Raw genomic sequence first — 17,183 nt, forward strand, 5'->3', positions numbered from 1 at the left:
AGTTCTCTATCCCCCCTCCACAGCCATCATCTGTAGGCCACCCACACAAGAGGTAACAGCTACCCTATTCCCTAACAGCCACCCTGTGCTTGGACCAGGTCCAGAACCCCACTCTTCAAGCCCTCTACTTCAGTTAATAGTCCGTATTTTTTTATTCCTGTGCCAGGGCTTCTACACTTCTGGCAATTCTCCATTCTCCTTGCAACTCTTCTTTCCTAGCCTGTAAGACGGATCCCCACAGGGTCCCACTCCCCAGCTTCCCCCTTTCATCTGCAAATTACATCCCTGCTGAGCAGCTTCTCATGGGAACCTCTCTCCAAAATCAACCCTCCTTTCCTTGGCTGAACCTTCCTTAACTGACCTGGTTCATCCTTCTTTACTTTAAGGGCTTCTGCACAAACCTGATAATCAGCAGGGTTCCCTAGCTCTGGCCATTTTCTCCCACAGTTCTCATCAGTTCTCTCTGCCAGCTATCAACTAGGATATTATCAGGTCTCATGTAACTACTGAAAGCTCCCTGCTCCTCCTTCCTACTCTCTTTTCTCAACTGTTGATTGGATCTTTATAGATAACAGATGCCTTCTATCAGGAGCCATCCAGAGGCCACTAACTAGTCATAGGTGAACTGGACACATTCCCTCTTAAAGGTGCCAATCACACTCGGACAATCCCCCATGAGTACTTCATACTAAAGGAATTAATGTAGTTTATGTAAATAAATTTGCAAAGGAAAAATGTGCTTAATGGGCATCTCTTGTTACTGAAGAGAAACAAACACTATTTAACAAATAATTTCCCACTCATTTTTCTTTTAGGTAGAAAATTTATTAACTGGTCCGTTTCAATTTTGGCATAGAACGAAACAGCGAAGATAATAATTCTAAAGTCAAGTTACAGTGGGAAATGTTATTGGTTCTGATTGCCAGAATCCAAATATGAACACAAAAGTCATTTCAGGATAGCAGCCGTGTTAGTGGGTACTCCTTTTCTTTTTGCAGATATTGCCACAAGTACTCCTTTTCTTTTTACAAAAGTAACTGTTATACTTAGGTCTTAGAAATTTTCATCTGTTGATTTCAGAGTGCTTTACACAGGAAGGTAAAGTAAAAATTCAAAGACTCTTTTGCCAGTTGCAGACATGTTAGAGAGATTTTAATGGTTATGGATTATCTTTGTTGAGATTCTAGAACACTATTCCATTTTCCACACTCTTGTCATCCATTTGCCAGCTTCTGCTGAAACCATCTGCTGTCACTACTCCTGTACTATGCCTAAGAGAGATCTTTCATCTCAGAAATTACTACTATGGCAATTGGCAACGAGTTGTGTGTTTAGTCTCATGAGTCATAAATGAAGGTTTTTTACACCCTTTAGATAAACATTGACTTCTTTATGTGGAACTTTTACACTCATTGAAACCACATCTACTCATTGCTATTTGCAAAATCTCTTGGATAATAGGGTATAGTTTATAATTTCCTGTTTTGGTGTAATTTTAGCATTTTAATGAGTTCAGTTGGGTCCAAATATCTGAATAATTTGATACAATCTGTAAACAAAATAATTAAATATATGTCTAGGGCCTGGGTCTAATTTTATGTACACCGGTTTTACTCTGGTGTAGCTCCACTGACTTCAGTGGTAACTCTTGATTTATACTGGTATAAGTGAGATCAGACCTCTGATATTCAGAGACCACCCAGTACCACCCTTATGTTGAGTTGTACCTTACCTCACAGGCACTGATTTTAATATTACTACCAGTGGCATGAGGTATGACTTAGCGTGACTCAAGAATGGCAGAATTGGGCCAAAGGTAAATAATTGTGTCCACTCATCACAATCAATCAATAGCAAATTCAATTATGAAGTAGTGCTAATTGGTGTTCTACTTAACAGGATTATTTATAGTGCAGCCTACAGTAATGTAATCTCTCACTGGACATCCATATTTACACAATAATTTGTATAGCTATATAATGGCATAATGTTAAATTCCCAAGCCCATTAGTATATTCATGTAAGAATTTGTGTGTGAACAAGCCATGAACATGTTCAGAATAGAAAAAATATCAAGCTAAAAAGTTTAGATGTATAAAAATTCTATTTTAGATTAAAAAGCCTACAAAATCTATAAAAGGCTGGTCAGAAACATATGCATTTTTACACATTACAGTAGGAAGGTAAATTGGCTTGTAATCAAGGCACAAGAACGCCACAGTTAATAATTTTACATTCTACTACAGGTCTTTCATTGTAGGTAGATACATCTTCCAGTTTCTGAAGAACTTCTGTACCTTCAATCAGCTGTCTAAAGTAAAGGGGGAAATTATATATACATAAGAAGTCAGTAAAATTATGATTAAGTATCTGATCACTGCCATAAAGCTCTACAGTTTTAGTAATCTATTTGACCATTTGAATTCCATGGTAATAATTTTCCGCTACAAGTTATGTTAAATGTGCATGATTTAACAAAAATGTAGGACCATACATATGTATAGATGATACATATGGGTAGAGGATCAGGAAAAATAATTTAGTAGCGAATACAACTGTGTTAACTACCTTCAGTGCCAGTCAGAGCAAGTAAGTTAGAAACCCTGAATTCCTTCTATTAGGCTATAACAACATAATTATAGTTTTCTCAATATGGCTGTCTCTTAAAATAAAGGTTTCATGCTTTATATGTTCTTTTCTTTATAGGATTGTTCTTCACAGCAGACTAACATTCCAGCTGTTTCCTCTGAAAATATCCCAATATTTAGCATTTTAGGAGATAGAAAAATGCTATACTTTGAGGTATCTGTAATTATTCAAAGCAATAAACGTTGCAGCATGTAGATACCTTTCCAGATTTTTGTGGCTACAAGTGTCCATGATATCTAATACTCTTCTTCCATTTCAAGAAAAAAAGGTCAAGAGGAATACTGTCGGAAATCGTTCTGCATTTAATTAAAATGGTTTAGTCTCCCCCCAGCCCACACACACACTTTTTGAAGTCTTAGGTCAGTTTTCTTCTTAATTAATCTGAATCATGACACCAATACAACAATGTACAATTCTACACTGTCTAAACTGTCCTGAGCTGCAATATGTAGGGTTCAGTCTTATAAGACCCTGTGTTAAACTGTGCACACACGGGTTTGCTAGCAGTTCATGTAGAGAATCTGTACCTTATCTTTGGCACAGGTGTTGTGGAGGAGGGGAGGACATGTTAGAAGGTTGTGAATGGATCATTGATGTGGAACTTGTATCCAGGACAGGCCAATGAAGTGTGCCGTAGCTATTTTAATGTAAAAGTTTCTATTGCTATTGCAGAATTCTGTTGTATACCTGTGGAAGGCCAAGGTGTAAGGAGTGGTGTGCCAATTTATAGCACGGTAACTCCACATAATGCTGAACTGCCCTCTTGACACCTTATGGCCACTCTTGCTTGTAAGCTCCTAGTATGTTTATACATTGGGCAATATTATAAGAGCAGTGCTTGAAATTTCCTGTGCTTTTAAAGTAGGGAGTTCCTGGTAAGATAACAAGACACTACAGGTTTCAGAGTAACAGCCGTGTTAATCTGTATTCGCAAAAAGAAAAGGAGTACTTGTGGCACCTTAGAGACTAACCAATTTATTTGAGCATGAGCTTTCGTGAGCTACAGCTTACTTCATCGGATGCATACCGTGGAAACTGCAGCAGACTTTATATACACACAGAGAATATGAAACTATACCTCCTCCCACCCCACTGTCCTGCTGGTAATAGCTTATCTAAAGTGATCATCAAGTTGGGCCATTTCCAGCACAAATCCAGGTTTTCTCACCCTCCACCTGGGAACTCTGGGAAGAAGTTACCTACTACAGGACAGGCCTAACAAAGAAAATAACAGAACGCCACTAGCCGTCACCTTCAGCCCCCAACTAAAACCCCTCCAACGCATTATTAAGGATCTACAACCTATCCTAAAGGATGACCCAACACTCTCACAAATCTTGGGAGACAGGCCAGTCCTTGCCTACAGACAGCCCCGCAACCTGAAGCAAATACTCACCAACAACCACATACCACACAACAGAACCACTAACCCAGGAACTTATCCTTGCAACAAAGCCCGTTGCCAACTGTGCCCACATATCTATTCAGGGGACACCATCACAGGGCCTAATAACATCAGCCACACTGTCAGAGGCTCGTTCACCTGCACATCCACCAATGTGATATATGCCATCATGTGCCAGCAATGCCCCTCTGCCATTTACATTGGTCAAACTGGACAGTCTCTACGTAAAAGAATAAATGGACACAAATCAGATGTCAAGAATTATAACATTCATAAACCAGTCGGAGAACACTTCAATCTCTCTGGTCACGCAATCACAGACATGAAGGTCGCTATCTTAAAACAAAAAAACTTCAAATCCAGACTCCAGCGAGAAACTGCTGAATTGGAATTCATTTGCAAATTGGATACTATTAATTTAGGCTTAAATAGAGACTGGGAGTGGCTAAGTCATTATGCAAGGTAGCCTATTTCCCCTTGTTTTTTCCTACCCCCCCGCCCCCGATGTTCTGGTTTAACTTGGATTTAAACTTGGAGAGTGGTCAGTTTGGATGAGCTATTACCAGCAGGAGAGTGAGTGTGTGTGTGTATGGGGGTGGGGGGGTGAGAAAACCTGGATTTGTGCTGGAAATGGCCCACCTTGATTATCATGCACATTGTAGGGAGAGTGGTCACTTTGGATGAGCTATTACCAGCAGGATAGTGAGTTTGTGTGTGGGGTTTTTGGGAGGGGGGTGAGGGGGTGAGAGAACCTGGATTTGTGCAGGAAATGGCCCAACTTGATTATCATGCACATTGTGTAGAGAGTTGTCACTTTGGATGGGCTATCACCAGCAGGAGAGTGAATTTGTGTGGGGGGGTGGAGGGTGAGAAAACCTGGATTTGTGCTGGAAATGGCCCAACTTGATGATCACTTTAGATAAGCTATTACCAGCAGGACAGTGGGGTGGGAGGAGGTATTGTTTCATATTCTCTGTGTATATATAAAGTCTGCTGCAGTTTCCACGGTATGCATCCGATGAAGTGAGCTGTAGCTCACGAAAGCTCATGCTCAAATAAATTGGTTAGTCTCTAAGGTGCCACAAGTACTCCTTTTCTTTTTGCGAAGACACTACAGTGTAGAATTAAAGTCAGATGCCACTGATTTAGACACATCCAATTAGAACTCATTTACTCATTTTTAGTTTGTTCTTTATGTGTTATATTGGTATGCTTTTTTTTTTTTTTTTTTGCTTTTGAAATGCTGTACTCCTCTATGGTGCATTAGATGATAACCACCCTGGCATGAGAGTCTCATGCTTCCCCACGCTCCCAGTCTCTTAATGCTAGGAACCGCTAGCTGGGTAAAGGGATCTTAAAAGCCCCAGGGTGAAATCCTGCCTCTATTGAAGTCACTGGGAGTTTTGCCATTGTCTTCAATGGGTCCAGGATTTCACTCCTGGCTCTGGCTGGGGAAGGATTCCCCTGGCACAAGCAGGGCAGAGGCAGCTATAAGCTGCTTTCCCAGGACATCTTTGCAATCTTTGGGAGGCTGGTTTTTCTTAGGCCAGGTCTGCGTTAGGAGTGCTTTGTAAGTATAATTGTACTAGTATACTGAACTGACAAAGTGCTTTTAGGGTGGATGTAGCTTATACTGGCATAACTATACTTTTTCCAGTATAGCTTATTCTAGCCTGCCAGAGCAAAACACACTATACCAGTAAGAGGGCAGTTTTGCAGGTATAAGTGTCTACACTAGGGATTTTTGCTGGCTCAGCTATGTCAGAAATAGCACCTCATCACAGCCCTGAACAACACAGCTATGATAGCAAAAGTCTACTGTATAGACCTGGACATAGACAGGGCTCAGACCTGCCTTATGTTTTGCCAGGAGCCTCTCCAGCCCCTGGCATAGCTTCGGACTGCGAGGGTGCAAAAGTGGCTTAAACCCTCCACCCCTGAGCTGTGAGTTCTGTGCTGTGCCTCTCAGAGATGAATCTCAGTCGTGGACAATGGTATCTTAGAAAACCAGGAGTATTTTTTTTAAAACATTTTAAAATTATGTACCTGTAGTATACATACCCAAAAGCCACATATTTTTTATCCATATAGGGAGTTGGCTGTAGTGTGATATAAAACTGTGAACCATTGCTGTGACGTCCCTTGTTGGCCATCCCAAGAATCCCTTTTTTGTTGTGAGGAATGGAAAAGTTTTCATCTAGAAAGTTTACAGTAATAAATGATCAGATTTAGTTTGCCTTTTACTCACTGTTGCAACTGCTACAGCCCCATCTCTTCTACAACTCCTTTCTAGGCTCTTGCTTCCTTCTCCCTCTCCCCCATTCTTATTACTTTCTTTCCTATTATTTACTGTACATTGGGAGCCTTTCAGCAGGTCGCCCTTCAACTTTCCCCCAAGTTAGTGAATGGAAATGAAGGGGATTATAGCTTCCTTTGACTCTGGATCACTGAATTCTGCTTCCTAGAAAGAGGTTCAGAAATAATTTTGGGTTATCCTGGAAAAAAACCCTAGTGATAAATATTCAAAATGTAATTGCTAACATGCAGCAGACTTTAATATTATGACAACTCTGCTATAGCATCTTTTATCTGAGGATCTCAGAGCACTTGAGAAACAACAGTGTATAGGCTGGTTAGTATTATTCCTATTCTATGGATGAGGAAACTGAGGCACTTAGAAGTGAATGGCCTGATTTTCAGTGGTGCTAAGTCCCCATAGTTCTGTGCCATAATGACTTGTCCTGAGTCAGACGGTAAGTCAACAGCAGAACCAAAAGTAGAACCCAGAACTGTTGACTCCAAGACTCTCATTCTGACCTTCCATATTAACCTCCAGTTGCTAATTTTTAGGGAATACCAAATTCTGGGCACTATATGATTAAAGGCCAGCTGGGGCTATAGGATGGGATAAAAAGGGAGAGAGTTGGCAGTGGCAATAACACTGGATTTACTGCAGTTTCTGCACTTGGCATTAGACAGGGGTGAGGATGATAAGAAAGACCCAGTGCTACAATTTTCTTTCCACCTTCTCTCAGTGTTATGTGCAGTGATCAGAGAAAATCCAAAAATCCAGTGCAGCCATTGTCACCAAAGAGCTTACTTTTCTCAACAAAGTATACATTACACAATGCCATACTTAAACAGAATTAACTAAACCACATAAAACAGATGCATTTTATCAGAACAGCTTACAGTAACTGGCATGTTTATTTATAAGACTCACTCAGTGCTGTTTGCTGCATATGGAGAGTTAACGAGCACATAAGAAGCAAACTGAAGTCAAAGGAGTTACAGCTCTTCTCCCCATCCCTGCTAACAGAGCAGAAAGGTAGGCAGGAGATTATGCAGGGACCTGAAGGCCAGGACAAGTTGCTTAGGATTGTTGTGAAAGGTGAGGGGATTAGTTGAGGGGTAGAACATGGCTGGAGTGGCAGGTAATTTAGATATTTGCAGCAGGGTTTCGGAAGGATGACAGTTCTATCATGGAGAAGATGGAGAGTTGTTTAGCAAGTACACTCATAGCACAAAGAAAGAACAGATTTTTACTTGAGGAAGTCTGAGTGGTGCCTGGACTTTCTCCAGAAGCATTCCGTGGTGCAGAAGAGTAATGGATGCAAGGTGTAAGACACATTTTGGAGTGGGAGAGCCCAAGGAATAGGGTGCAGAACAGAAAAGAGTTGTTGATGAACTTGAGTCAGCTGAGGAGAGAGAGACCAAGGAGGGAAAGAAAGAGGGTGGAAACCATCAGAGAATGAATGCCAGTGGACAGGAGGTCACAGAAGGAATGTGAGATATGCTTGGGGGATGGTGACAATGATGATTTTCAAAGACGGAATTCAGCAAGACGGAGATCAGCAAGGGAGCAGCTTCAAGTGAAGACCACATTGAAAGTGAATCAAGGAAGTCTGTGGCGGAATTGATACAGATCTGTAAACTGAAACATCTCTAAGCCCCTTTGTTGCTTAGGCTGATATGTCATATTGTGTAAGCTGGAATCCAAAGAAAGCACTCCACAAACTCAAAAGGAATGATGGAAATTTGGGCTGAAGACATGAATAGGGATTGTATTCTTCTTCCATGTTTTGTTATTCTTACTCTATTTGAGGGCTGTTCTCCCAAACTAATTAATAAAAATGGCAATTAAATTCTAAACGAAGCAGTTGCTATGCTGCTGTTTGTGAATTGCAGTAATGACTTAAGCAGTCTAATTTTGGATTAGGCTTCTTTGTTTTAGAAAATTACACTTCAGTCCAAGTGGTTCTCTGTAATTACCTCAGTACTTTGAGCTAATTTCAGGGAAATGTAGAAACATCCCATTCATTTCACAGAATATTGCAGCGAATGGATGTTTGTCAACTGTGGACATTCATAGAATTTTAGCATCTGTGAGTGGCAGCTGTCACTGTTCTCAGACAGCAAAAATAGGAAAGCCGTATAATCATCACATTAAAATTCCATATCTGAGTGAGCACCTTTATAAAGGACTGAAAACAATGATTATCTTTTAATTTTAAAAGAGGGTTTAATATGGACAGTCTTCTCTCTTGAAGATTTGGTATTTATGGTGTGTGAAAGAGGGTAATAAAATTCCTTTTAGGGACAATTATAAGATTGACAGAACTCAAATTAAGTCTATCTTAAAATTAAATTACTTTCCCAATCCTAGAATATCTACTGCTGCCTCAAATAGAGTTACAAGAGGGATAAAAGACAAGCTTCTCTCCAAGATAACAAATGACAGGTACTGGATTTGTCTGGAGGAACAAACACAGAGAGTTGCAAGTCACTAAATCCTCTAATTCTAATCCTGACTCTGCCAGTGTCTTGCTGTGTGGCCTTGGGCTAGTCATTTCACCTCTCTTAGTTTTTCCCTATCTATAAAATGGAGAACACACTACTTACCTCACATGGATGTTGTGAGGATTAACATTGGTACAGCATGTTGTATATGTAAAGCACTATAAAATATTAAGGACTAGATTGTGGCATTTATGCCACAGTCCTACACAGAGTGGTGTGGAGCTACAGCAGTCCAGGAGGAGCAACAACAGAGGTTGTGCCTCAGGGGCACACTCCCCTTGCTGGGGCTGCCCAGTGCACACTGCTGTTTGTTTTAGGATTGCCCAGATTGTTCTTGCCAGCATGAAAGCTCAGTTTCCAGAACAGCTCTGTAGCCCGTGCATTGAAAGAGAACATATAATGAATAGCAGATGCACAGCTGGTAGTATTCCAGTATAGTCTATAGAAGATATCTATGCAGTGTGGGTAGGGAAGAGGAATCAGATGAAGATTTCTAGCACGTTATTAAAATGTTTTGGTTTCCATTGATTTAGCTTATAGACCTGATTGATGGTTTCCTCAAGAAACAGGTTACTTTCTTGCTGAGACTCCTGTGTTCTGAGGATCTGTGCTTCACAGTACTCCACATAGTTGGAGGGAGGACAGGCCACTCTCCGACTTTCTCTTACCCAATTTTTGGTAGGCAATGTGCAGTGCTCCCTGAGGGAAAGCAACAGAGACTCTGAGAAAAGTTTGCAGGCTTTGTGGGAATCACTTTTTTAATTTTCAATGATTTGAAAATTCCCGTAAACTTTCCTGCATGTCTGTGCTACTTTCCAGCAAGGCAGCACCATGGCAGTAATTCATATGTTCCTAAAAAAACAGTCCAATTACCTAAATATAGTTTAAATGCAAACTTTAGCCCTTTTGCTTAGTCTTGCAGTTTCAAGGTGCGAATCACTTATTGTCAGTGAAAGCTTAACTGTCTTTGAAAATAAAGACTGCGGTAACACTTGGTGGGTGAGGTAATATCTTTTATTGGACCAACTTCCAGAATAGCGTTGTGTGGCTAGAAAGCTTGTCTTTCTCACTAACAGAAGTTGGTCCAATAAAAGCTATTACCTCACCCACCTTGTCTCTCTCATATTCTGGGACCAACATGGCTACAACTACTCTGCATGCAGTTACACTTGGCAGTTCTGAACTGTTGGCTGATGGCCAGTCTGCTGAAATGTGACAATTTGCAACACTGGCAGTAAGGACACTTTATGTAAGAGAATATAGACTAGTTCCCAGCTGGCTTTAACTGTCCTAAAATATCTTTATGAGTAATTGTTAATCTAAACAGACCCTCCCCCCTTTAAATTGCTGCTTTGACTGTTTATTTGAGTTGTTTTTCTTAAATATTTCTCTGCCTTTGACAATTTTATTATTATTCTTTTTATTACCCTTTATGATTATAGGGGTTTGCATCTTTGGTTTGATGTTATGATCTGTAGCTCCTGTTCGGTAATTCTAGATTCTCACGGTTAGAGTTGAGAGACTAAGGGTCTAGCTCTGATCCCACCCTGGTATAAATCAGGAGTAACTCCATAAAGTCAGTGGAGTAATAATGCTGTATAAATAGATCAAAATCTGGTCCTAAGACTCTAAAGCTGCCTGATTCCCATTTTCACAGAGTGAAAATCAAGTAAGTTCCATTAATTTCAGCATATTTAAATCATCCCAGTATAATGATGCAACACAGAGGCCCATTGGTGGCAGCTGGCAAAGGTTTTGCTGTTCTGTAACAGCAACTCCTAACAGGCTTGACAAACTCACTATACTTAGCACACCTCTTTCATAGTATTTATCCATGAAGAAAATCATGTGAGGTCTTAAAAGAAAGCTAGTGCCCCATTGGTTATGAATATTGTCATAAAATGTACGTACATATACTATTTAAAAAGTTATGTATGTACACTAAAAATATGTTCTTAAAGTCTGTATTAAGGGAGAGTAGACAAACAGGTTTCTGCCAGACAAAGAATGTTCATTCACCTGTTTCTGTTGGTCCACAGGTAAAGTAAGCATTGTAATAACAGGGGGGAGTCAGTCATTTACATACGAAGTCAACAGAAGGATGTGAAATCAATAGAAAAAACAAGAGACAGCGGTTCTATTGTCACTGAGGACAGACCAAGAACTTTAGGATATAAGCATAAAGCAAGGAGACACCCTTTTATCCTGCACCTTGGATAGACAGTGCATTTACATTCATAAAAATGGGATCTCAACCAGCTTTGGTAGGAAATGCTGAAAAAGCCTTTGGGTGAGATAAGACTGCTTTAGACAGGAGATTAGTATTAGGTTTATCCTATAAAAAGCATGTACTTATTTTGTTTTATATGTAATCCTTCTATATCCATTATTCATAATCACTCTCTCTTTTATCTTGGTCTTTGATAATAAATTTATGATTGTTTTTGCTATAAACATATCTCAGTGCTCTGGTATTACACAAAGAGCAGATCCTGAGTTGAATTGTAGAAGCTGGTGTGTATAGTGTTCCCTAGGGGACAGCAGGCACAGTATTAATGTTAGTGTTCAGTAAATAAGGGCTGAACGCTACAGGGAAATGCTTGAAAGGGCTTGGGGACTGGGGTGCATCTACTGGTTACAGCTGTCAGGGAAAGTAAGGGCTGGCAGAGCCCTGAGGAGATTGTTTGGGTGGCTAACAGGCTGATGATGTCAAGGAGCTGACACCCAGTTAAGCACCAGAAAGTCTTTTTACTGCTGGAGGCAGGGGGGTAACAAGGTTTTTCACATTCCTGGCCATCCTGAGAATCATCACAAATGAATATGTGGTATCAGTGGAAGCACAGAACCCATACTTAACATTTACCCATTATAGTGCTTCAAATTTTCAAAGCCCTTTTACAAGCATGAATGTTTGTAACATTCCTGTCAGGTAGGTTAAGTATTATCCTTATTTTACAAGTGGAGAAAATGGACACAGACAGGTGAAGCTGAAAATCATATAATAAGTCAGTGGCAGAGCCAGGATTACCAGTCAGAAAATCAACCCACTAAACCAGTCTGCCAGGAGAACTATGTTAATAACAAATAGAGAATAATTCTGACTGGTACAAGAAAGTCTGAAACCGCTGTTGAGATGTAAGTGATGAAAAGGAAGGAAAGAAAACTAACTAAACCTGAGAATACTTCAATGCAAATCCAGTTATTTACCTGAAGTTTGGCTTATGCATGGTGTCAAGGTTCCTCCCTCACTCTGAACGCTAGGGTACAGATGTGGGGACCTGCATGAAAACCCCCTAAGCTTATCTTTACCAGCTTAGGTCAAAAAGTTCCCCAAGGTACAAAATATTCCACCCTTTGTCCTTGGATTAGCTGCTACCACCACCAAACAAATACTGGTTACCGGGGAAGAGCTGTTTGGAAACGTCTTTCCCCCCCAAATACTTCCCAAAACCTTGCACCCCACTTCCTGGACAAGGTTTGGTAAAAAGCCTCACCAATTTGCCTAGGTGACTACAGACCCAGACCCTTGGATCTTAAGAACAATGAACAATCCTCCCAACACTTGCACCCCCCCCTTTCCTGGGAAATGTTGGATAAAAAGCCTCACCAATTTGCATAGGTGACCACAGACCCAAACCCTTGGATCTGAGAACAATGAAAAAGCATTCAGTTTTCTTACAAGAAGACTTTTAATAGAAATAGGAGCAAATAGAAGTAAAGAAATCCCCTCTGTAAAATCAGGATAGTAGATACCTTACAGGGTAATTAGATTCAAAACATAGAGAATCCCTCTAGGCAAAAACTTAAGTTACAAAAAAGATAGACAGAAATAGTTATTCTATTCAGCACAATTCTTTTCTCAGCCCATTTAAAGAAATCATAATCTAACACGTACCTAGCTAGATTACTTACTAAAAGTTCTAAGACTCCATTCCTGGTCTATCCCCGGCAAAGGCAGCATAAAGACAGACCCACAGACCCTTTGTTTCTCTCCCTCCTCCCAGCTTTTGAAAGTATCTTGTCTCCTCATTGGTCATTTTGGTCAGGTGCCAGCGAGGTTACCTTTAGCTTCTTAACCCTTTATAGGTGAGAGGAGTTTTCCTCTGGCCAGGAGGGATTTTAAAGGGGTTTACCCTTCCCTTTATATTTATCACACATGGTAAGATAAGGAAATTTAAATATACCTTCAAAAGTGGGTCCATAAATTGATTCACCACTGTCTCCTTTTCCAGCTGTTATGTCTGTATGTGATTAGACAAAAGTGACAGAATACAAATGTTCACCACTGGCATTAATTGGCACTTTCATTGGGCAGTTTCAATAGAGGTCAAGGACATGGGTCCCGATCCTGCAATTGAGAATATGCAGGTGGGCTGCTGCACCTGTATGGAACCTTGTTTGAATGCAACGGTCTCCACACAGGTGCAACAGTCTGCCTGCATGCTATCAACTGCAGGATTGGGGCCTTAGTGGAATTGCAGAATGAATTCATCTCTCACTCCAAGAGGTGGTCTCCAGAAATAAGCAATCCATATATACTGTACAGTAAGAAACATTATATATATATAAAAATAAATACCTTCTTGCTGCTGTGCTAATACAAGTACCTGCGTACCTAGTTTCCAGTGTTTAGTAAAATACTTCAAGAGTGTTGCTGGACTGAGGTACTAGTCTTAAGAAACAGATTTCAGTATATGAAAATGTGCCACAGTGAATACGCCCTGTATCCATAAATAATTACCTGTGCTTAGAACAAGGGATGATGAAAATAAGGATCTGATAATATAGCAAGTCAGGGCCAGCAAGCCTTCAGTAAACTCCCAGCCATTACACAAAGCTGACAAGTATAAGAAACATATAAAAACACAATTGAAAAGAGTTTGAAAAACAAAAAACAAACAGTTGTTAGTTTATTTAAACTCTTGTATATGTCACTCAGGTAAAAGGAAATCCTCCTCAGAAGTAAGCCAATTATTTTAAGTTGCTCTTCTGGACCTCATATGTATCTCTATTAAATGAGTTACTTGGGGAAAGCAAAAAGGATGTCTTGGAAATCTGATCTTAAAACAGTATTAACTGAACAATGTTTGGAGGAGGAAGGAAACACAGGGAAGAGATGCAGGGAGGTGAGAGAAGAGAAACAGAGGAAGAACTGAAAGAAATCTCTTCAAACACACCTATGCTTATTTTTACTGCAATGCTGTTTTCTTGGATTACTCATCATTTACTAAGCTATTCTCCTAGATTCACAATGACACTTTTCATGCACAACCCCGATGTTCAAATATACTCCATGTCACCAAAACCTCTGGATATCTATGACTGGTTAAATACTTATGTAAAGTAACATCTATACAAAACACATAGGATGTTTCTTATGGATTTTCTCAGTGTTTAAATGTTTCCAGCTAATTTTTTGCTAAGAGCCTTGTGAAAAACTTTTGGCTAATTAAACAAATAATAATAATATGGACTATTGATATCTTATCCATGGTTTGCCTATAATTAGGGAACAAGATCACCAAGAGAGAAGACACTGCTTTTTGTTGTATATACACCTCAGTTAAAACCTTGTCCATCACAAGTTGTTTAATCTCTAAATTCAGCTTTATTTTGTTGGACAAAATCTAATTTTCATGCTGATTATTCCATCCAAAATCAGAATTACACCAGATTTACAGAAGATGTTTTTAAACCCACCTCCTCCTTGTATCCAGCCATTTTTTACTAATCGATGAAAAACTGACTCTTTATAAGTAAGGTCCAGACCACTGCGAGAGGTCCCTGCTTCTCCTGTACACAAAGAGCGAAAATTCTCACAGGTTTTGGGGCACATATCAGAATAGAGCTGCAAAATGGAGGGAAGTAAGTTTGTAAATAACTTCAAAAGGAAAGATCCTGCAGCCCTTTCTCATGAGAATAAGAGCTGCAAGACAGGGCCTTATGTTTGCTCTTTTTTTTCTATATCTTACCTCAAATAACAAGGTGCCTGTGGGCTGCTCCTGAATAGCTATATCCAAGTACACAAACACATGCTGTTTAAATCAGGAAAAAAATCCAGTTTTAAAAAAAAGTGTCAAAATCTTTTAAGTGTTCACTATTCTGATGTAAGACAGTTTAGCTGCTCAGTAAAATGGTCTCAGGTTTCTTTTTATAACGAACATCTAAAATGGACCCATAATTAGGTATCAAAACAGCTTTTAGAAATAATAAAGTATTAGCTATATAATCTAGTATTTTGTTGAAACAAAAATATTCAGTAAGTTTCAGGTCATTCTTGGACAAAAAAAGACCATTATGTTGCACTAGGAGACATCAGGCTGGGCCCATTTCATCACTGGTGTAAGCAGGTGCAGGTTCACTGACACCTATGTAAGATCACAACCAATTAATCCATAAAAAGAAAAGGAGTACTTGTGGCACCTTAGAGACTAACAAATTTATTTGAGCATAAGCTTTCGTGAGCTACAGTTCACTTCTAGCTGTAGCTCACGAAAGCTTATGCTCAAATAAATTTGTTAGTCTCTAAGGTGCCACAAGTACTTCTTTTCTTTTTGTGAATACAGACTAATACGGCTGCTACTCTGAAATTAATCCATAATAACACTGACTACTATACCAAATGGAATTATTTTGCTGGATGGCTGATCACTGGTCAGATATAAGGAGGTAAATAATTAAATTCCAGTCAGCAAGAAGCAAACTTAATAATTCAGCATTTTTTAGGATAAACTGATCTCTGATAGGAAAAATTTTTAAAAAATTGTATGACAACTGAATTAGATTTTCCAGAAACATTGACAAAAATTAACCCATTAATCAAACATCATAGTGTTTGCAAAAGCATTGAAAAGTTCAGCTGCTTATCTGAAACTTATCTGGACATCCTGAATGAAACCATGGCCCCACTGAAGTCAGTTTTTGCCACTGACTTTGATGGAGCCAGGATTTCACCCCTTGAGGGTATGTCTACATAGCAGCTGGAAGCAAGCCTCCCAGCTCAGGTAGACAGACTCACGCTAGCGGGGCTTGAATTAGTTCACTAAAAATAGCAGTATGGACACTCAGGCATCTCAGGTTGGAGTTTGGGCTGCCAAGCCTATGGAGTTGTGTGGACTTGAGAGCCCAAGCGGCAGCCTGAGCTGCAACATCCATACTGCTATTTTTAGCCCGCTAGCTAAAGCCCTGCTAGGATGAGTCTATCTACCCAGAGCGGGAGGCTTGCTCCCAGCTGCAGTGTAGACATATTCTGAGTCTACAAAACTGGTCTGGAAATCTCAAGAAAATAGGTTTACTCATGATATTTGTAGCACTTTTGATTTTGGTCCTAGCTGAAATTTCACAAGAACATTCCTTTCTTTGGCATTTCAGCAGTTTTCATTCCAGTTCTGACCAGAAACAACTTAGCTCTATTCTGTCTATATTCCCTGGCTGCTGAGAGGTGACATTCTCTCCTTCCTCTTTGCTGCTAGTAGGAGGTGGCTTTCCACAATTTCCCTCCCCTCTTGGCTGCTGGGAGAAACAAAATCTCTCATCTCCTTTCTCTATTCCTTGGGTATGGAGAGAACTCTTCTTTTCCTTAACTCTGGTGGGATTCCAGTGATTATTTCTCTTTGCTGTACCTTCCATGTGGTGGTGGGAGGGAGGAGAGGAACTAGGCACTACAGTGCAGTTGTCTCCTTTCATTTCTTGTTGGGTTTGCCATTTTGCCCAGTAAGCAAAAGGTAGGGCAGAGAGCACAGGCACGGAAGGCAGTCCTTTAGTATGACAGCAGCGTGAACTTCACTGTAAGTCTGTGGTCTTAGACACAGAGTGCAAATCAAGAAGTCAAAAACTGAGTGGCAACCATACTGCAGATTTATATGGATGGATCTAAGAAGTCATGTCTAGAAAGTATCAATGCCTCTTATCCTCTCCCCAAGACCCCACTACCCACCAAATCGCAAGCAAACAAGCAACCCATTGATAAGTCACATCAAATAATTACAGTTACATAGCTTATAACTGGTAACAGACCCTACAATTTCCTTTTAGAAACCAGTGTAACCTGCCTTGCTATTTTGCATATGTTTGGTGTAAAAATCCTCAGTAATAGCTTGGTAAAGTGCCACAGGTTTAAAATCTTGGTAGTTCCACTTGTCATAAGCCCACTTGAGCAGTTCTTGTTCACTTCCCAGCAGTTGTCCATCAATAAAACACATCACGCTGGAGGGATACTCCCAGGTTTCACCTTTCAGTTCCTGAATTTAGAAGAAAAAACGAACATCTGCAGGAATTACACTTTGGATTTAGTACAGAAGCAGTCAGTAATACAGACTCAGACTCCATG

At 40.0% G+C, this 17,183-nt stretch overlaps 1 protein-coding gene across 9 annotated transcripts in view; it reads right to left on the reverse strand.

Annotated features, from left to right (window-relative positions):
- Positions 1–803: 803 nt before the first annotated feature.
- LOC144262738 (zinc finger and BTB domain-containing protein 24-like) overlaps positions 804–17,183 on the reverse strand; it is a 51,518-nt gene continuing 35,138 nt past the window's right edge. For 4 of the 9 annotated variants that reach the window (XM_077812918.1, XM_077812914.1, XM_077812916.1 and 1 more), the window contains 3 exons: positions 13,039–13,095; positions 6,116–6,251; positions 804–2,311 (listed from right to left, as the gene is read on the reverse strand). In XM_077812918.1, the coding sequence (XP_077669044.1) occupies positions 2,200–2,311; positions 6,116–6,251; positions 13,039–13,095 (305 nt within the window). In that variant the 3' untranslated portion in view covers positions 804–2,199. Of the gene's footprint in view, positions 2,312–6,115; positions 6,252–13,038; positions 13,096–14,554; positions 14,703–14,826; positions 14,890–16,905; positions 17,095–17,183 lie in introns of those variants that run through there. The other 5 variants (XM_077812926.1, XM_077812919.1, XM_077812921.1 and 2 more) reach the window with 5 other exon arrangements.

The sequence above is a fragment of the Eretmochelys imbricata genome, chromosome 3 (assembly GCF_965152235.1).
Source record: "Eretmochelys imbricata isolate rEreImb1 chromosome 3, rEreImb1.hap1, whole genome shotgun sequence".
In the NCBI taxonomy this organism is placed as follows: domain Eukaryota; kingdom Metazoa; phylum Chordata; order Testudines; family Cheloniidae; genus Eretmochelys; species Eretmochelys imbricata.